Here is a 19,106-nt window from a genome sequence, read left to right on the forward strand (position 1 = left end):
CCTTCACTGGCTTCCTGTCGAGAAACGGGTGATGTTTAAGGCACTTAGTACAGGCCATCTAGCTCTATTCCATTAGGGTTCATTAGCCATTAAGTGATCCTTTCATTGGTACAAACCAGCCAGGTATTTAAGACGAGCTTCAAGTAGGAAAGTTACTGTTTTGAAATTTCAAAAGTGTAGGTGGGGTACAAGGTCTTTTCCATCGCTGCTGCCAGACTATGTAACACAATGGTAATCTACATTGCAGAGATCAGCTCCTTCATCTCTTTCCGAAAACACTTGGCTGTTTACTTCTTGGGTTCGTTTTTTCCAGGTCCTTCTGATTGAAGGCCCTTTTCATTCTCTAGGCTGTGTACTGCTCTTTATCTTCTAATGTTCCGGGCTTTCTCTGATGGGGTTTTGGAGTACTTTGGATGCAGCGCCTTGATACCTCTGGGTTAAGGGTGCTATTTAAGTTTCTTTTCATTTAATTTTATTTCACCTAGCATTGTCCCAAAATGCAACATGGAGAAATCAAGATAGCTGCAGTATGTGAACCTAAGCTGGGCGGCCACCCAGGGAGATCTACCCAATCCAGTGATTTCTGAAAACTTGACACCTGAGGGACTTCAGAGTGGTGTGCCTCACATGGCTCACACAACATATTCTTACCTGCAGTGCCCTGCAAACATTGGCTAAAAGTGCACATTTTCCTTACCTCTCTGGGACTTAAACATCCAGGATCTGCAGGGATCCACGATGTTCCTACCACCGAGTGTTTTTTGCACTTGCCCTGGTAAAACGCTACCCAACTTGAATGGCTGGGTCTAGGCTTGCAAAAGGAACTGATCGCATTGTCCCTGGTTTGATCCATTCCTGTCAAAGGCACCAGGCCCACCCACACAATCGAGGGACCATTTTTAACGAGAGACGTCGAGGAATGCTGAGTCATAGGGAATATACTGTTTCCAGAAATTTCTCTCACACAAATGTGAGGAAAATGTGTTTATTTTAGCCAAGGTTTGAGCTTTCCAGGGGCTCTGGACAAGAAAACCTCATGAGATCTCTGCAAGTCAAGCCACACTGGATTTTCCCAAGTGTCTGTATGTCAGAAACATTGGGGTTTGGTTGGTTTCCCTGAGTGCCAGCTGAGGTAGGGTTCAAATGTTGTAGACACCTATGTTGCAAAAAAGGTCCCTTTTGAGTGGAAACAATTGAGCTGTCCATGTTAAATTTTGGGCCCATTTCAGGTGGGGGAGCTAAGCACACACACGCGTCTGGGAACCAGAAATATTGTTATCTGGAGATGCCAAAAATGCTGGGTGGTAGGAAGTTTGTGGCTCCCTGCAGACACCAGAACTTTTCCTCACAGAAATCTGAGGAAATACCAGATATTTCTCTCAGACGTCTTTTTAGCAAAAGATTTAAGATTGCAAGAGCTACTAAGTAAGAAAGCCTTTTGAGAACCACATGTTTCACCCCCCTGGACACTCCAGGTGTCTGTTTTTCAGAAATGTCTGGGCATAGCTTGGTCAGTAAAATTGGTGGGTATGAGATTCAGATTTTCTGACAATCAGACTGGCATATAATGTTCAGATATGTTAACCACCAAGCAGGGTGCATGACAGGGGCAGTGGAAAGGGAGGGGAATGCAGATTGGTAGGAGCACTAAGAGAGAAAACACAATGAGCCTCATATACAAGCTTGTGGTGCCAGACAGCACCGCAAGCCTCCTTGTTCGACTGCCCTACGTCAAAAGAAAAGGGCAGAAATACACTGTATTTACAAGATATGGTGAATTCATGTCCTTGTACCCTGTGCTGGTCGCACAAATTGCTGCTGTGCGCCCACACAGGCCCCCCTGCACCATGGTGCAAGGATGGCTGTGTTGTGGGGATGATTGTTTTTGTGCAGGAAGGGACACCTTCCTGCACAAAAAGAATAAGGAGAGGCATTTTCTTCTTTCTATGTGTGCTGCAAAATGCTCAAAGAAACAGGTAAAAACAGGGAGAATAAAGATATTTCTCCCTGTTGAGTCACCAGTACGCCACCCTTGGGGTGGCGTAGGCTTTTGACACATTCCCAGGTTTACAAAGCTTTGTAAATCTGTCAGTACGTCAAAATCTGTGAGTGTTGCATGGGAACACCTACTACAACTCATATGGAACACCTCCCTGAAGCAAAGTAAGTCAATGCAGTGACTTGCCCAGCATTGCCTTACTCCATAGCCACAAGGCCATGTAAAGTCACACAAAGTGGCTTAGCGTGGCCTTGTAGATATGTGTCAGCAGCTGTCCACACTGGGGCATCACAAAAAATGACGCATCAGTGGCACAGGTCGCTTGTAAGTAAGCCCCAATATATTGTAAAATAACCAATATTTTTGAGGACTTTCAAAGCAGAGAGTGAGAGAGTATGTGTGTGGTTTCTGTCTGTGCATGTGTAGGAATTCCTGCTGAAATCTGACTGACATCTCATAGTACCCGACTGAATAGACCTGTACTCAACTGTTTATCAGAAAATAGATTTATTATGGGGGGTGTAACACCACCTCTCCTGCCCCAACTGAAGCTAAGCCCCTGATGGTAGATTTCCCTGGGTGGCAGCTGAGCTAGGGCCCAAAATCTGCAGCTAGGTGAAGTATGTCGTCTTCAGGTCGTGTTTTGGAACGTTAATGTCACAGGAGCTAGACCCAGCCACATAGTTGTGGTGCTATTTTTTGTGAGGAGACCTGTCGGAACACAGAATATCAGTTATTACCAATTTGGGTTTCTCTGCATTTGTGCTATCCAAATATAAGTCAGTGTGCAGGAAAAAATACATTTTGTAAAATCACCTTTGAATCGCGTGATAATATGAGTAATCACATATTCAGAGCTGTACAAATACCACTGTTCCTAAACTCAGTATCCTTATCTCATTATAATACGTAGGTTCACCACTTTCCCACTCCACAGCCAGAAACCTGGATACCCCCCAGGATCGCATGCCCTCCCTCCCAAATTATAATGCAAACACCAAAGCCACACAATATCCATCTCAGTGCAGGTTGCCAAAGGCATGATATGTAGGCGCGAAGCCCCTTCCCCTCCAGTTCTAACCTGTTTCAGCATCCAAAGGCATACAATGCCTCACCCAGCTGATCATGCAGTCCACTGTCCACTCTAAACTGGCACGCAGAATTACACACTGCAGCATTACCTCTCTAATTCTGCCCAAAGGTAGCAGATAACAACAGACTAACTCCTTATCCTTGGAACTGCATGATGCATATTGTGAATTCTGCTTTAACATTGTATGCCAACTGCTTTGTTCTCTTGTTTGAATAAAACAATAAAAACATTTTAAATAAATGAATAAATAATAAATAAGTTTCCATCATCTCTATTTTTCACTCTGTGTTTTACCATATGATTTGCTGTATAGTCGTACAAAATGAAAAGTCATCATAGAGCGCAGCTACGTAATGTGTTGTTTCACTGCATCAGTGGTGCTGTCCTCAAACCAGCATGTTCGCCAGCCAGAAGTAGGAAAGCACAGGAATATTCACTGCCAATATGTAATGTGTATTTTCAGAAGAACATGGGCTGAACAGGAACAGCTGATTAAACTTAATTTATTGTTGTATCGAGTAACAAACCCACAAGGGAGCAGATACAGCTGTCTGTCAAGACTGTCTTCCAAAAGTGCCTTTGAGGTCGAATGAAACTTTGGGATTCCAGCTAGATGCACAGAGGGTTCTAATACAAACATTTGTTTAACTCAAAAGTGAAATAGGCAGTGAAGAAAACAGCTTCAGTTTTATACTCCCTATTTTTTTATATGGTCTTTGGACATCAGATTTACATTCTGGTTTCAGGTTGACAATTTCCAGTTGTAAAGGACTCACTTGTCATACATCACCACTAGGCCCCCAGTGCATAGATGAAAAAGAAACTGAAGGTGGAGGAAACCTAACATGTATACATGGTGTGAGCATGTAGAGTGCAGGGACCCAAGCAAAACAGGCACTCATTTTGAACACAGCGGTCTGGGCCGCCTTGCCGGCGGTGGTGGTAATTACCACCTCCGGCATGGCGGCCCACACTGCCATATAATGTATGTGGCAGAACTGCCACTGGTGTAACTCCGCCAGGCAGTCTGGCGATGGCAGAGTTACATATCTGACAGGGCAGCGCTGCCCACCGGATAATGTACATGATTCCACCAGCCTTTCCCTGGCGGTTTACCCTGCCAGGGAAGGGCTGGCGGAATGGGTGCCTCGGTACCACCCTGGGGCTCCCTGCACTGCCCATGCACTTGGCATGGGCAGTGCAGGGGCCCCCGTGCACAGCCCCGTAGCACATGCCACTGCCTGATTTATAGCGTCAATGTACAGGCCCAGCTGAATGTTCATAACATGGCTGGTGAGGTCTTCAACGAGCTGGTGGTCTTTTGTTGACCGCCAGCGCCAAACTCGGTGGGTTTTCCCACCGAGTTCATAATGAGGCCCAAAATTTCCCCTTCCTCTAGCTGTATCAGTTTCCCACTTATAGAGAGAAAAGGTAATTTTGAAAAAGGTTACTAAATTCACCAGTGAGTAATGTATATTTCAACCCCATACAGCTTCCATTTCCTTAAAAGTGCAGATAAAACATAGCTAAACAAGTCCACCACCTTGTGCCTCAGAATCATACAAAGGACACTTCGAAGAGACTTGAGATAGAATTTGTAGCTGTACCCAAATCCAGACTGCTTTTATAAAGTGATCTCTAAGCCAGTTGTACAAAAGATGACCTGTGTATTCAAGTTAGAAGAGGATAGACCAGCCTCTACAAAACGCTAAACCAACTCTCACTGATTTTATTCCTGACATTGCTGACTCAGACATGGTCTAGCCCACTGTTAGTTTGCTTATGTGTGTCATTTTATTCAGGGTACAGCTGGCCTGGACCTGCATATACTTTTTTTAAAGTGCAGGTTTTGGGTCTGGCCTGTCAAACAGCTATTAGTGGGCTCCTCTGGACCATACCAAAGATTTACAGTGGGCTTAGATTCAGTCCATTGCTTACCATTGGCTGGCTTTATTGCCACTTTTCCCTGCAACATAGCCTCATTACCATCCTTTTGAGTGCTTGACATGTATCTTTCCAGTGCTGATATTTAGCGAACAATTTTTTATTTATCTTTCTACACTCCATTGGAGTACATATGTTTGCTAACTCTTCTGTATGCCACACCCCTTCCCAAAAACCTGCCTTTCACCAAATGTTTTATTTGGCTCCCTCATCCCTTCCCTCAAAACTCATCCGTTGATATCCCACCGTCCGTAGCTTCTTTATATTTTTGAGGGGGAAGGGGCCTCTTGCAGCTGATCCTCAAATGCCTCCGTTACTCCCTTGCCCCCTCCACCTATTTCAAGTAGTTCCCCCACCTGCTCCTGTCGTAGTTTGGACTCTTGCTGTGGGCAAGACTGCTGGTTAAAGGATGACAGTACTTTTGTCTGTAGGCTACTATGCCTATCCTACAAATCCCAACTGTTGTCCCAACCTTACCGTCTCACTAGCAGCACCTCACCAGAAACACAATAGTAAAAGTTGATTTGTGGCAGCCTTTACGCATGGACTCTAGGATAAGACATCTCAGGTAGTGTTGTGGTTAAACGGAGATTACCCCTTTTTCACAGATATATCATGTCTCATACAAACACAGGCAATGATGAAGATGCAGTAAAGTTTCAATAGTTTTTATTTAAATCAACTGCAATTTGCGATATGTTGCATGGGCTGCAATGATTAGGATAACGAATAATGCAAGAAACAGAATTGTGAAGACGAGAGTCATTATTGCAAAGACCCCCACCATCTTGCAATGCATGTAAAAGACATACGAGATGTAATGTGCCCTAATACCCTAATGTGATAGGCCTAACCTCCTACCTAAAGGAGAGCTGGATTTGCTAAACCTAATCTGCCAGTGCCATATCCATGAGGGGAGCCCCCAACCCTTGTTACCTTGAAATGAGGTCTCAATCTCAGACTCCGCAGGGACACGAAGACTGGGTCAGCGGCAAGACGACGTGCAGCATCGATATCAGCGATGGTGGCGATGCCCTCTTGTCGGAATCCCTCTGATTATCTGTCTAAAGTGCGATGTATTTATACAGATCTACCAGGACCCCTGAAGTAGGTGTGTTCCCAAACAATAGATAACAGACATGCTTGGGACGGCAATTATTACAAACAGTCCCTATAGAGAGGGAAAATCCCTAATTGTGAACACCTACTGTTTGTTTGTCTTTATTGCTTGATCTTGACGCCTTAGCTCGGTGGCACTGATAATGCAAAGCATAACAAGTGGCCTAACTATAAACAAGGCAGCAATCTTAGATGAATTAAATAATTAAATGGGCTAAGACAGAGCAAGTTAAGTAGGTTAAAAATCACTAGGTGATGGGGCCACGAGTCTGCAAGCCGGAGGCTAAGCCAACTCCTGTTATCCCAATTAAACAAACTAGGATTCACTACACTCCTCCATTGCTCCCCAGGCTCCTCACTGTCCGTAACATCTTTTTAAATTAATCTAACTGTATTTATTTATTTGTTTATTTATTTATGTATGTATTTATTTATAGTGAAGGATCCAGCAGCTGCCAGTTGCTGCCTTGGGTGCTTCACAGTACAAAAAACACTTTTCCTGTACTAAAGTATATATATATTTTTTTACTTAGCAATCCAAAATGTGTCTGCCATCTTTGATCAATAAATAAACAATGGCGCTCATGTTATTCCCTAGGCACTTGCATGCATAGTGGCACATGCACAAATCATTTGTGTACAAATGATGCTTGCATACATTTTTTTCTTTTGCTTCATCAACAAACCCAATAGGTAACAAGGGTGAAACCTATCGGCAGTGGCAATCCAGTGGCTAATCATTTGCCCCAGTCACAGAGTGCAGCATCTGAGAAGTTCTACTGGAATGTTCTGACTGTAAAATGTTTGTTCCCTTTTTGAGGAGAGCTAAGAATAAGGTGATTTTAGTTGGTTGACTAAAAACGGTTGATTTAGTCAGTTAGTGACCTGCAGGAGTAAATCCTTCAGGTAAGTTGTATAAGGTAGCTTTTACAAAAGGCACTACCGTGGGTGCTTTTCGTTGTTGATAAGAAATGGTTCTCAGAGTCCTGGATCCATGCCTAAGATGATCTATCGTTTCGAGCATCATTGTTAATTAGTGGAAGATACCGGAGGCATAAGCATCTGGTCTTCTAGTATAAGAGTCCATGCGTCAAAAGTCACTGATTGGTGACTGGGGGCAGGTATGATAAATGGCAATTAGGGATGGTGCTGGATGCACAAAGGAAGTTTACAGTGACACCAAATTATAAGGTATCTCCCCTTTAATCAGTCACAACACAGGGAAGATACGACTACAGACAAAGCCCCTTGTACCAGTCAAGAACTGATAAACACCATAATCATAATCAATAACCACCATTCCTGAACTTAAGAACATCAATCATTCATAAGTAAAGTCAACTGTAGGCAATCACCCAAGATCTGTTATCCTCACAGTTTTTCAATGCCAGCATTTCAAAGTGACCGTTGATGCAATTGTTAAAAAATGTATAGTTATTCAAGTTATAGTGTATGTAGTTAGTCCAGCATGCTAAACCAGGAGCTGGCATCCCCTCTCAACAGTGTTTTTGGGTACTGATAGGTACATAGGAGACTCACATACACCTCATTCTATGACCGATGTTCCAGGTTGACACATTCCAAATTATATTAGCTCTTTTATTAGCTATTTTGTTGGCGCTCACACATTCTCTACTCATCTAGCTTACACAGCGAAGAGACAGAAAGATCAATAACCTTCCTCTTCAATCGCTTTGTACAACCAATTCTAGTTTCTTCAACAAAGCCAGTCATTTTTGGGGGGGTCACATGCAGTTAAACATCACTGATGTTTACCACTAGAGACCTGAGGCAACAATACTCTCACAATCAAATGGAATGACTGTGCCAAGTCCACTAGTATCAGTTCCAGTGCAGGCACGGACAGAGATATTTTAGATGAGCAGGCCAGATGAGGACCTTTGAATCTGTGTGAAAACAGGCACGCCTCTCCTCCGTGTACCTGTGGAGCAATATTAGGTGGTTTAGGTATGCTTGACGTATGTATGGTAAGTTTACCGGTTACATCAGGATTATGGAATAGTTGTGGTAGTATGACAGGTCCTGACGAAAGCAGAGCCACAAGCATTTGGGAGAATAAGTGGGAGAAACATGTTGACCCTAGGAGTAAGTAGAGTAACTAGAGCTCCCAGACTTTCTAACTTTTTCCTGTTTTTAATCACACCGGCTCTCGCCTAGATTAAAACGTCAGGGCTACCAGGCAAGTATTTTTAAAGATGAACCCAACCCCCACTCATTACCCTATTCCTTTTCCAACAAAGTCGCAGCACACCCCGTTCCGCAATGGAACTCTCTGATGAAGTATGCCACCAAGGGGTACCCATGGTGGGTGACAGTTCTTTAAAACAAAAAGATTCTTTCTCTTTAGGTCATCAGGAGGGTTCTTAGGTTGATCTTATCAAGTTGGGTTTTATAGCTTGTGTAAAGTTCTGTGTCAGAGGAGGGTTAGCCCAGGCTCTCCAGCACCTCTACACTCCCCTTAATTTGTTTATGGACCAGTCTCTAACCCCCAAACCTTTATCGTCCCACTCTAGTCTTGTGTTGCATTATTAAAAAGCCAGTTGCAGCCAGTGCTCTTACAACCTAATGTTCATTCTCAAACTCTTGCCTGACACCAATGCTATCAGAGGTTGGACGCCTTATTGAGATCCAGTTTTAACAGCTTCGAGGGCTTACAAAACAGCCCCCACAACACAGATGATGACATGGAGGCAGAGAATTTGCTCCCTCTCATGGCATCCATCTAAACCTAGAGAAAGGCAAGGGGCTACACACCTCTCCAGAGACTCATCTGGACTCACCACATGGACCAATATTTGAGGAAGTGCTTAATTTGCTTTGGTGGTGCAAAGAGCAGCAGATTAGCTGGATCTGCATCTGCCTGCACTTGAAACCAAAGCCAATTTAATGACTGAAATTCTTCAATCAGGCCCTTCTACATCTGAGCTAATATTCCCATGTAATAAGGCTCTCAATGATACCATCATGGCTACTGGGTCACACCTGTGCTTAGCTCTTCCGTCCATTTGTTAGGAGGCCAGGTGACTGGACCAACCTCTGATGACACTGACTTTTTGACAAAGCACTCAGCGACTGAAAACGTTATGGTACATGTTGAAAATTGGGTTGTTGGTTGACTGGGATATGAACCCTGGTCAAACAGCAACCACAATCCTAGTCAGGGTGAGTGTAAGGCAAACTAAAAAACTAACCTGTGCTCATCCTCTTGTAGCTTGGCACACAGCAGTCAGGCTCGACTTTGAGGCAATGTGTAAATTATTTGTTCATCATTTCAAACGATAAAACAGTGAAGACACCACACAAAAATATTCCACATCAGTTTAGAAAAATAACTCTGATTTAAATAAATAAAACAAGACCAGAATGACGAAAATCCAATGAGTAGAACTTGAGATATTTATTTTTAAAGGATTTGCGTGAAAATAGCACTAAGAAGAGTAAAGCGCTAAAATGGGATAGCTGGTCATGCCAGACCAGGACAAAGTCAAAAGTTCAGGTCGACAGCAATGGAGCGCGGGCTGGTTACAGGTGCCCACTTAGGCCTGTTGAACAAAAGTACCTTAATTCAAGGTTGCGGAGTGTTGCATGAGTTCGGTTCGAAGATGCACCATTCAGCAGAGGCGATGTTTCGTTTCCAAGATGTGGCGAGGCTGCCGTGCGAGGTCCTGATGCATCGATGTCGAGGATCCTGTCGACAAGGCTAGTGATGCGAAGACCAGTGTTGAGGATGCATTGCGCAGTTGAGGCAGTGTGTCAGTTCTGATGAGGGCTGAGGCTGCGATGCAGGTTTTCGGCATCATCGCTGAGGTTGCCGTCGACGGGGATGTGGAAAGCTTGCATCGGGAGAAGTGTTGTGCAGTGTCTGTTGAAGGCGATACTTCGGGTTGGATCCACACAGCAATGGTGATCCATCGGCTCTACAGATGATGCGTCGGTTCTGTAGAGGATGCATCTGTTCCGCTGAAGCCACATCGTTAGGCCCACTTCCACGGGTCCAGGACTGGGGTGACACCATGTGGCAGGGCAGACTCACAGATGGCAGAGTCCAGGTGCAGAAGCAGGGTGGTTAGAGGACTTTTATGTCCCTGAGACTTGAGATCAGGAGGCCAGGCAGGTAGCCCTTGGAGTCACTCTGGGTTCAAATGATGCAGGGCCAGTCCTTCTCACCCATGCAGGGGAACAGCAGGCAGTGAGCAACTCATCAAGGCATGAGTCCAGCAAAGCAGCAGTCCAGCAGCACAGCAGTCCTTCCTGGTAGAGTAGTCACAGGTCCAGAAGTGTACTGAGTTGGTAGTGTCAGGGGTCTAATCCTCATACCGAGTTGGGCCGTTGAAGTGGAGGAGACTTGACTTCAGTGACAGACCTTTGAAGTACACAGAAGCCCTGCCTTTTCTACCCTGTCTCTAAGCTCACTACAGAAAGTTATGAGGCCCTTTGTGTGAGGACAGGACATAGCCTATTCAGGTGTAAGTGAGGCTGTGTCCAGCTCTCCCCTCCCATCGTCTCAGGGTGGCCCATCAAGTCATACCTAAGCTCCCATTGTATGTGGCTGGCTAGGGGAAATACACAAAGTCGAGCTGTCACCCACCCCAGACGTGGTCAGAGTCAGGCAGCAGGAGCCAAATGGCTAAAGTCAGAAAATGCTAACTTTCCAAAAGTGGAGTTGTAGTTTAAAACCCAATGTCACCATAAGTTGTGATTTTAAATTGTGATTCCACAGACTCCAAACTCAAAAGCTAACCTCTTCCTGATTGTGAATTACACTTATAAGAAGTAATAATAAGGCAATCCCAATGTTATCCTATGGGAGTGATGGGCCTTGCGGTAGTGAAAAACTGCTTTGTGAGTTTTTCACTACCAGGACCTGTAAAACCTAGAAGTAAATGTCCTGTCATTTAAATACACTGCACCCTGCCCTTTGGGTTGTCCATGGCCTACCTTAGGGTGACTTGTATGTATAAAAATGGAAGCTTTGGGCCTGGCAAAAGGGTTACTTTGCCACACCTACATGGCAATGTAAAACTACACACATAGGCTCTGCAATGGCAGGCCTTAGTCATGGTTAAAGAGCTTCTTAAGTGGGTGTCACAATCAGTGCTGCAGACCCACAAGTAGCATTTAATGTACAGGCCCTGGGTACATGTAGTGCACTTTACTAGGGACCTATAAGTAAATTAAATATGCCAATATTACCATGTTTAGGGGAGAGAACTAAACACTTTAGCACTGGTTAGCAGTGGTAAAGTGCACAAAGTCCTAATACCACACAAAAGAGATCAGCAAAATGAAGGAGTTAGGCAAAACGTTGGTGGGAAGATCTCCCTAAGGCAGTCAGGTCTAACATGACCGCCCAACCACCAGCTGAAAGTGGGGAGAGCTACCCAACCTCTTGGAAGTCCTCTTGGCTAAGGAAGAAGAATCTGGAGAAACCATTAAAATAGATGTGGTCTGATCCCAGACAGTGCTTCACCATAAAGTCCATTTCCTGTAGGGAGATGGACCACCTCAGCAGTTTGGGATTTTCATCCTTCATCTGCATGAACCATCTAAGGGGCCTGTGGTATGTCTGAAACCGGTAGTGAATCCCAAACAGTTATGGTCGCAGCTGCTTCAGTGCCCAGATCACAACAAAAACTTTCAATTGCATTCCACCTTTATTCCTGTGGAAGTAGCCTCTTGCTAATGAAGGCTACTAGTTAGTCTAGGCTTCATTCAGCTGTGCTAAGACTGCCCCTATGCTATGCTCTATAGTATCTGTCTGCACAAAGAATTCCTTGGAATAGTCAGGAACCTTGCATACAGGTGCTGTACACATGGCCTTCTTGGGGGTATCAAAGGCTTTCTGGCAAACCTTTGTCCAGATCACAAATCTTGGCTTCATTGAAACCAGCTCTATCAAGGGGGCCATAATGGTGGCATATCCGTCAAATCTCCTATAGGACCCTGTGAGGTCCAAGAAGGGCCTCACTTCTATCTGAGTTTTAGGGGGGATAGTCTCAGTTTTGGCCTGAAATGGCTGCACCTTGCCCCCACCCACCTGGTGATCCAGGTACATAACAAAACTTTGCCCAGTGTGGCAATAACTGGCCTTGATGGTCAGGCCTACCTCTTACGGGCCTGAAGCACCTCATAGAGGTGTTGCAGGTTTTTCCTCCTAACCTGAACCGTAGACAGCAGTGTCATTTAGGGGGGCAGCACAAAAGTCCTCCTTTCCAGCTAGGACTCTGTTCACCAACCTCTGGAAGGTGGCAAAGGCATTCTTCAAGCTAAAGGAAATCACCCGAAATTGGAAGTGGTTCTCTGAGGTTAAGAATGCTGACCTCTGTTTAGCCTCTCAGTCAGAGCAATCTGCCAGTAGCCTGATGTCAAATTGAAGGTGCTGGGGTATTTGGCAGCACCCAGTCTGTCGATGAGCTCATCGGCTCAGGGGATGGGGTGTGCATCCATCTTGGTGAAAGAATTGAGTTCCCGTTCGTCCTTGCAGAATCTGACTTCTCGAGTGGTGCCTGATGGAGTAGCCTTTGGTGTCGTGTAGGCTCTCATTATTCTAAAGAGGCTTCTGGATTCAGGCGGCAAAACCACCTGAATTGTGGAGAACTGAGTCCAGTCCCATACCATGTGACAACTGTCGTCCTAATCCAGGTTTCCAGCTAACTAGCAGCTCCTCACCTCTGCCGAATAGCAGGGATGATTGTGGCAGCCGGATGCATGACAGGAATGACTTCTCAAGGAAATCGTGGTCGATCACATCATATCCTTTTCTCTTAGTTACATTAGTCTCACATATGCAAAGACAAACAGAGGCAGAGAATGGCTCAATAAGGTTTATTGAGTTAGCTGCATCTTGGACAAAATGACATGCATTGCAATAACTAGGATGATAAAACATGCTAGAAGCAAAATGGTGACAAGAAGAGTAAAACACAGGAAAAGTCCCCCCATACTGTCGCTAGGAGGAATATATGTGGTTCCTACCTAAGCTATGTTAGAGCCCAGTGTGATAAGCCTTAATCTGCCCCTCAGGTTTCTCCCCTGAGAAGGCATCATCCCCCATACCTGAGCAAGGAAGCCTGTTGTCTAGAAAGACACCATCCCCATGTAGACCAGGGACCTGGTAGACTAAGCAAGGAGCTGTAGTAAAGGCAATCAGCGTGTGGTCGTGGCCATCTGGCTGGAATCTCCCTCTAACGTGGATGGGACAGAGAAGTGTACTGAGTTGGTGGTCTCAGAGGTCCAGTTCTTATACCCAATTGTGCCTTTGAAGTGGGGGATTCTTATGCCCTTCCTGCCCTGTCTCCAGACTCACTACAGAGGGGTATGCAGCTCTTTGTGTGGGAACAGGACATAGCCTATTTAGGTGTGCCCTGCTTCTCCCTCCATCCTCCCAGGATGGCCCATCAAGTCACACCTAAGCTCCTATTCGGTGTGGCTGTCTAGAGGAAATACACAAAGCCCAGCTGTCACCCACCACAGGCAAGTGATCAAAGTCAGGCAGCAGGCACCAAATGGCTTAAATCAGAAAATCCCAGATCTCTAAAAGTGGCATTTTCAGAATTTAAATTTAAAATCCAACTTCATTGTAAGTTGCTATTTTAAATTCTGATTCCAGAGACACCAAGCTCGAAAGGTTTATCTTCTCAATTGCAAATTACACTTATAAAATGCAATAAGGTAATCCCAATGTTATCCTATGGGAGAGATAGGCCTTGATATAGTGAAAAAAACTTTGAGAGATTTTCACTACCAGGACATGTAAACCTCAAAAGTACATGTCCCACCTTTTATTGCACCAAACCCGCTGGGTTGTCCAGAGCCTACCTTAGTGGTGACCTGTATGTATAAAAAAAGAATGTTTGGGCCTGGCAAGAGGGTTATTTTACCAGGTTGACATGGGAGTGTAGAACTACACTCATAGGCTCTGTAATGGCAGGACTGAGACATGTTTTTTTTCAAAAACTGTATTTTATTGGTTTTTCTGAAACAACAATGAATAAACATACAGTGCTAGAGTCTCCGTTTCCCCAAAGTATTCTCAATAACATGCGATGTAAGCAGCTGTGGACTGGAGTGGCCATTCGAACAGATAGCTATACATCAAAAGGGACTGAGACATGTTTAAAGGGCTACTTAAGTGGGTGGTACAATGAGTGCTTCAGGCCCATAAGTAGAATTTAACGTATAGGCCCTGGGCACATGTAGTGCACTTTATAAGGGACTTCAAAGAGAATTAAATATGCCATTAGGGATAAAACAGTATTACTATGTTTAGGGGAGAGAGTACAAGCACTGTAGCACTGGTTAGCAGTGGTGAAGTGCACAGAGTCCTGATACCAGCAAAAATGAGGTCAGAAGAGAAGGTAGGCAAACATTTTGGGAGGAAGACCACCCTAAGGCTGTCAGGTCTAATAGTCCAATCATGCACAAGAAAAGTCAACCCAAACGCTTCTCAATCAAATCCTTCATATAGGGAGGCAAAGCGTATCTAACTCGTGGCAAGTATGTGTTTCTATTGATTAGTTGGGCCTTTTGGGCAGGTATCACGTGCATTGTGCGTCTTGGTTGGGAAGATCTTGCTGGCTCTTCCGGAAGCCCTTAGCATTCAAGATGGGCAGGATGCAATGAAATATGTACTGTGTGCAGCCTTTGAGACAACTGACTGCATAGGCCCTGCTGTTGACACCAAAGTAGTGTTTAGAAGACATACTTGGACGCCAGCAACTGGATTTTAATGTATGTTCAGGAGTCCATTCCTGAACTTTGTAAGAGGTTCCCAGATTAGAATTTGACACAGTCACCCACAATGTATTCGATTGATCTGTGTATTAGGGTGCACAGTGAAAAAGATTAAGAAACAGCTCAGTCACTTCCAGGGCCATACGAGGTCATAGTGAAGCCATAGGGTATCACCTGGTAGCATGCAGGAGTATTGCTGAAGAAAATCTCCTGATCGAGTCCAACACCTGTGGATATTGATATGCTAATAGTGTAGGAGCTGCAGCTTGATGGAGTATCCACCAGAAAGAGCTTTAGCCATGCTAAGTAATTTATATTGAGCCTTTTCCCCCATGTTAACCTATGAGAGTAATTTTATGGAAACATTTTGGTTCAGCCGGAATCGGGCTCTTCATTGAAGTCAATAGGTGAAGATATCCAGAAAGAATGATGCAATATTACAATATCTGTAAATTATCTGTCTGATCTTCTTAGTCATTGGCTGAGACTGGTCTTTAAAGAATGTTCATTAGAATGTCATATGTACACCTGATACAGTAATAAAGTGAAAGAGTGACCTGGTGTCAGGTCACTGCTATCAAGTTGGGTGAGGTCACAGAGAGCACTGCCCTTCACTGACAGGAAGCCCGACACCTACACAAACGACCCTTACCAGCAGCTTGGGACATCTTGAATTGACATGAGAGGACCCCATTCCCACATAAGCTCTTTCCATTATTTTTTATTGGGTGCGTTATACTCCTCTAGATCTATTGTCCCTCTTGTTCACTAAACTTATGTTGCAAATCCCGCTCCCTGGTCTCTTCCAGCCGGAGGATCTAGTTGACCACATAATTACTTTAGAAGTACATCTCACAGGGACCTACCGCCCACATATAAGCCCTTCCTGAGCTCCTTCATTTCATTCTCGTTCATGCTGGCACCTAGTCCCTCCCATGCATCGCAACTTCCCTCCCCATTCCTTTTTTCTTAGTTGTTCAGAGGTCCACACCCATTGTCAAACAGCACAGTGGCCCTGAGACAAGCCGGACCTGGCCTTAACAAATGAAAGTGGACTTTCCACGAATAATACCCCTATGTACGGGCAAGTCATACTATTTCGACTTGTAAATTTGTGTGTTAAACCTCTTGTAATGCAAGAACTGTAGTCGCCGCTGTGCCAATGCATGTTGTTCAACTGTTATAAAAATGTTAAACCTCAAAAAGTGTTTTTAATAATTAAAAGCTGGGAGGGGTTGGTGGCACAGTCATTGATACTGAAGTCCAGAGACCTGCAGGTCACAAGGCTTTGTGTTAAGTACGCTATCTGGCTTTTCAGTGGTTGGGGCCTGTATCTTATAAACACAGTCACGATTTTTCAGTAGCAGAGCACCCGCTGGTTAGGGCCATTAACAACAGTCCCATAATATCAGTGACCTCTTGACAACTGGCCCAGAGGTAGTGGTGACCTTACCTTCAGTCAGCAATGTCACAGGAATTTCCACAACTAGGAAGATGATCGCAACAGCTCCAGAATGAGGGTAACCTCATCCAAGTGATAATATTGTACTCTATTCGAAGTCTGGATTTCAGTAGACCTTGGAGGGCAACAGAAGTGCAGCCACTCAACAGATACAGGAAGGGTCACTAGTGGCTCATCCTTCTCAATGCCTGAAGGCGATGGAGCACCTCCTTGATCTGCATGTCATTGCTGCATCCCTGTGGTCCTCGTCAAGCGCAATCTTATGGCTCCTGAAGAGTTTTGGGCCATCAAAATATTCTCCATGCATAACCTTCGAGTCAGCTGAAGGTGCCAAGTGGATCAGGTAATTTCTTCTGGATGGCACACTCCAGCTCTTCATTTCGAGAGGCATCGTCCTCCTTCTCTCCACGGGTTTAAAAGCAAGATGACTCTGCAGGCTTCCTAAACTTATGCCCAGTTCGTTGGGAGAGTGGCAGCCATGCAGAGGTTCCACTTCTGGTTCGTATATTATATTCTCTCCCATTTAAGTGTGCAAAACGTTATTGGTGATGAGTCAAATGTTGAACATAGTACTGGCTGATGAGGCCACTAATCTGCCTCTTGTGGTCAAGTCGCGCCGATTAGGGTGGTCACACTTTTTGCCTGTCTTTTAACCCCTCTGTTTTGGAGGGACGTGTTCCCTGTGTGATGTTCGCATGGAGTTGATGGACATGAAGCCCTCCTCTTTAGACAAGTTAAGGCTTGCTCAGATAAATGTGGAATTACTTTTGCCTGGCTGGCCACCTAATGGAGGCGTGTTAGTTTGTTTATTGCTCTGGTGGGAATAGCTCAAATGGAAGGGTTGGCTTCATTCTTCAACCCACTAGGCTTATCTATGTCTCGTTGGGGAACAAAGGAGGAGCCAGTACTTTGTGGCTGGTCCACACTATATGACACCACCAGCCTTTCAGAGTGGCACACGTGGGCTGCAGGATTAACCAATCTATTGACACATTGAGAACTCACATTCACACACTGGACACTTAAAACAGCCTTCCACTATGCATGTCCCAAAAAGTATGAATACAGAGGACCTAAGATATGGGTTACTGAGCAGACTTTACGCAGGGTATCTGTGAGGCAGTACCCCACTGAGTTACAGGTGGAAAGGCCAGTGCCCCTGGCTCGAGGTTTTGCTGCTGCCACAATCACTCGCACACAGTCTGGATAGAGAGGGCAGTAGCCATTCACAGAGAGGGGCAGATGGGTGCACGTCTGGTGATACCTCGACACCAGAACCCTGCTCATCAGAAGTCTATTTCAGGTCACTTGAAAGCCCGTTGGGCTAAATTATTGTCAAGCTTACTGGGGGAAATACATTTAGGGCTGTCCAGAAACATACCAGGACAGGGTGATAGAGCTTCAGAAAACTGTGAAAAGAACTTTCATCCCATCATTTGTTCTACCGTAACCCCACACCTCTAGGTCGCTCTTCACCAAACAGTTGAAAGGTTAAATGGTCTGGTGAATGGGATCACAGCCAGGGTAGCAATGCTATTCACCAAACCGCATTAGAACGTCTTACATTTAGAAATATGTATTGAAGCAATTGAAAGGAGCAATGAATATGTTACATTTTTTGGTCAGGATGTTTCAGAGATGTCTGTAGATTGATTAACTTTAGGTCTGTAGATGTGTCTTCAGCAGGGTGGGACACGCATATGGGGCAATCGGGCAGTGCCTTACTGGCTCGTCTGAAAGGTCAGTGTGTGGGTTAGTTTTTTGGCTGTTTGTGGGCCTGTTTTAAGGTCTTATATTAAAACTTGGTTTAATGTTAAAACGAAAATTGCCTGTAGCAAGCTCAGATCCATGCAGTCTTCCATACCTTGCGAAACACTTACAGGGTGTCTTTACAAGCTCAAAACTGCCCTAATTTCCAAACATGGACATCTTTTTATCTTTCTAAATCTATAATGTGGGGCACCTTTATTTTGGTACCTGTGCCTATTGTATTGTCCTAGTACGACCCGGGCCTTCAATAATGGGTTATTTGCAGTTTGAACTAAAGCATGTGTGATATGCAACTTTAAGCTGCGCTTAATATTCATGTCATAAAAATCACAATAGTAGTAATTCTCCATTTGTGCTATTTTAACTAGATTTGATGGGCAAATGCATTGGTGATGACGCAAAGTATGAAGGCATTCGACTTCTCTTCGATGGGCTACAGCAGCCAGTGCTGAATAAACAGGTAATAAATATATTAAATGGACTAACGGTGTGTGTTTTTAACTGGAAAAAAACTACACTCCAGGCATTCTTTCTTTTGAAACTGTGACCATATTTCGACCCACTGTCAATTGAATTAAATTATGCTTTATCTTGCAAAGCGAAGAGACTGCTATTTTGAAAAATGATAGGTGTATGATTTGCGATTCAAATTGACATTTGTGAATGACATTTTTTCGGGCTGGCGTTAGCAAATACCTTTTATTTTTAACAGAAAATTGTACACTATGCATATTTACATTGAGTTTCGGACACCCCTCTTCATCATTTGAGTGCTGAAGTGTAATTCTCTTTTTGCTTCCGCCCGCCAAAGTATACTGCAGGGAGCATATGATCAGCCCACTTCAGCCGTTAGCTTACCTGACCATGAGTGACGCATTCTGTTGTTTCACAATGTGAACTCCCGTGCAATAAGTACGTTCTCTTTCGTGCCAGGGATTAGTGGTGCAGTGTTGCTCTAACATTAA

The 19,106-nt window shown here is 44.5% G+C and overlaps 1 protein-coding gene across 3 annotated transcripts in view; it reads left to right on the forward strand.

Annotated features, from left to right (window-relative positions):
- SNX14 (sorting nexin 14) overlaps window positions 1-19,106 on the forward strand; it is a 627,761-nt gene that overhangs the window by 564,126 nt on the left and 44,529 nt on the right. For all 3 annotated transcript variants that reach the window (XM_069235584.1, XM_069235585.1, XM_069235586.1), the window contains one exon: window positions 18,510-18,601. In XM_069235584.1, coding sequence (XP_069091685.1) covers window positions 18,510-18,601 — 92 coding nt within the window. The remainder of the gene's footprint in view (window positions 1-18,509; window positions 18,602-19,106) is intronic.

The sequence above is a fragment of the Pleurodeles waltl genome, chromosome 5 (assembly GCF_031143425.1).
Source record: "Pleurodeles waltl isolate 20211129_DDA chromosome 5, aPleWal1.hap1.20221129, whole genome shotgun sequence".
Classification (NCBI taxonomy): domain Eukaryota; kingdom Metazoa; phylum Chordata; class Amphibia; order Caudata; family Salamandridae; genus Pleurodeles; species Pleurodeles waltl.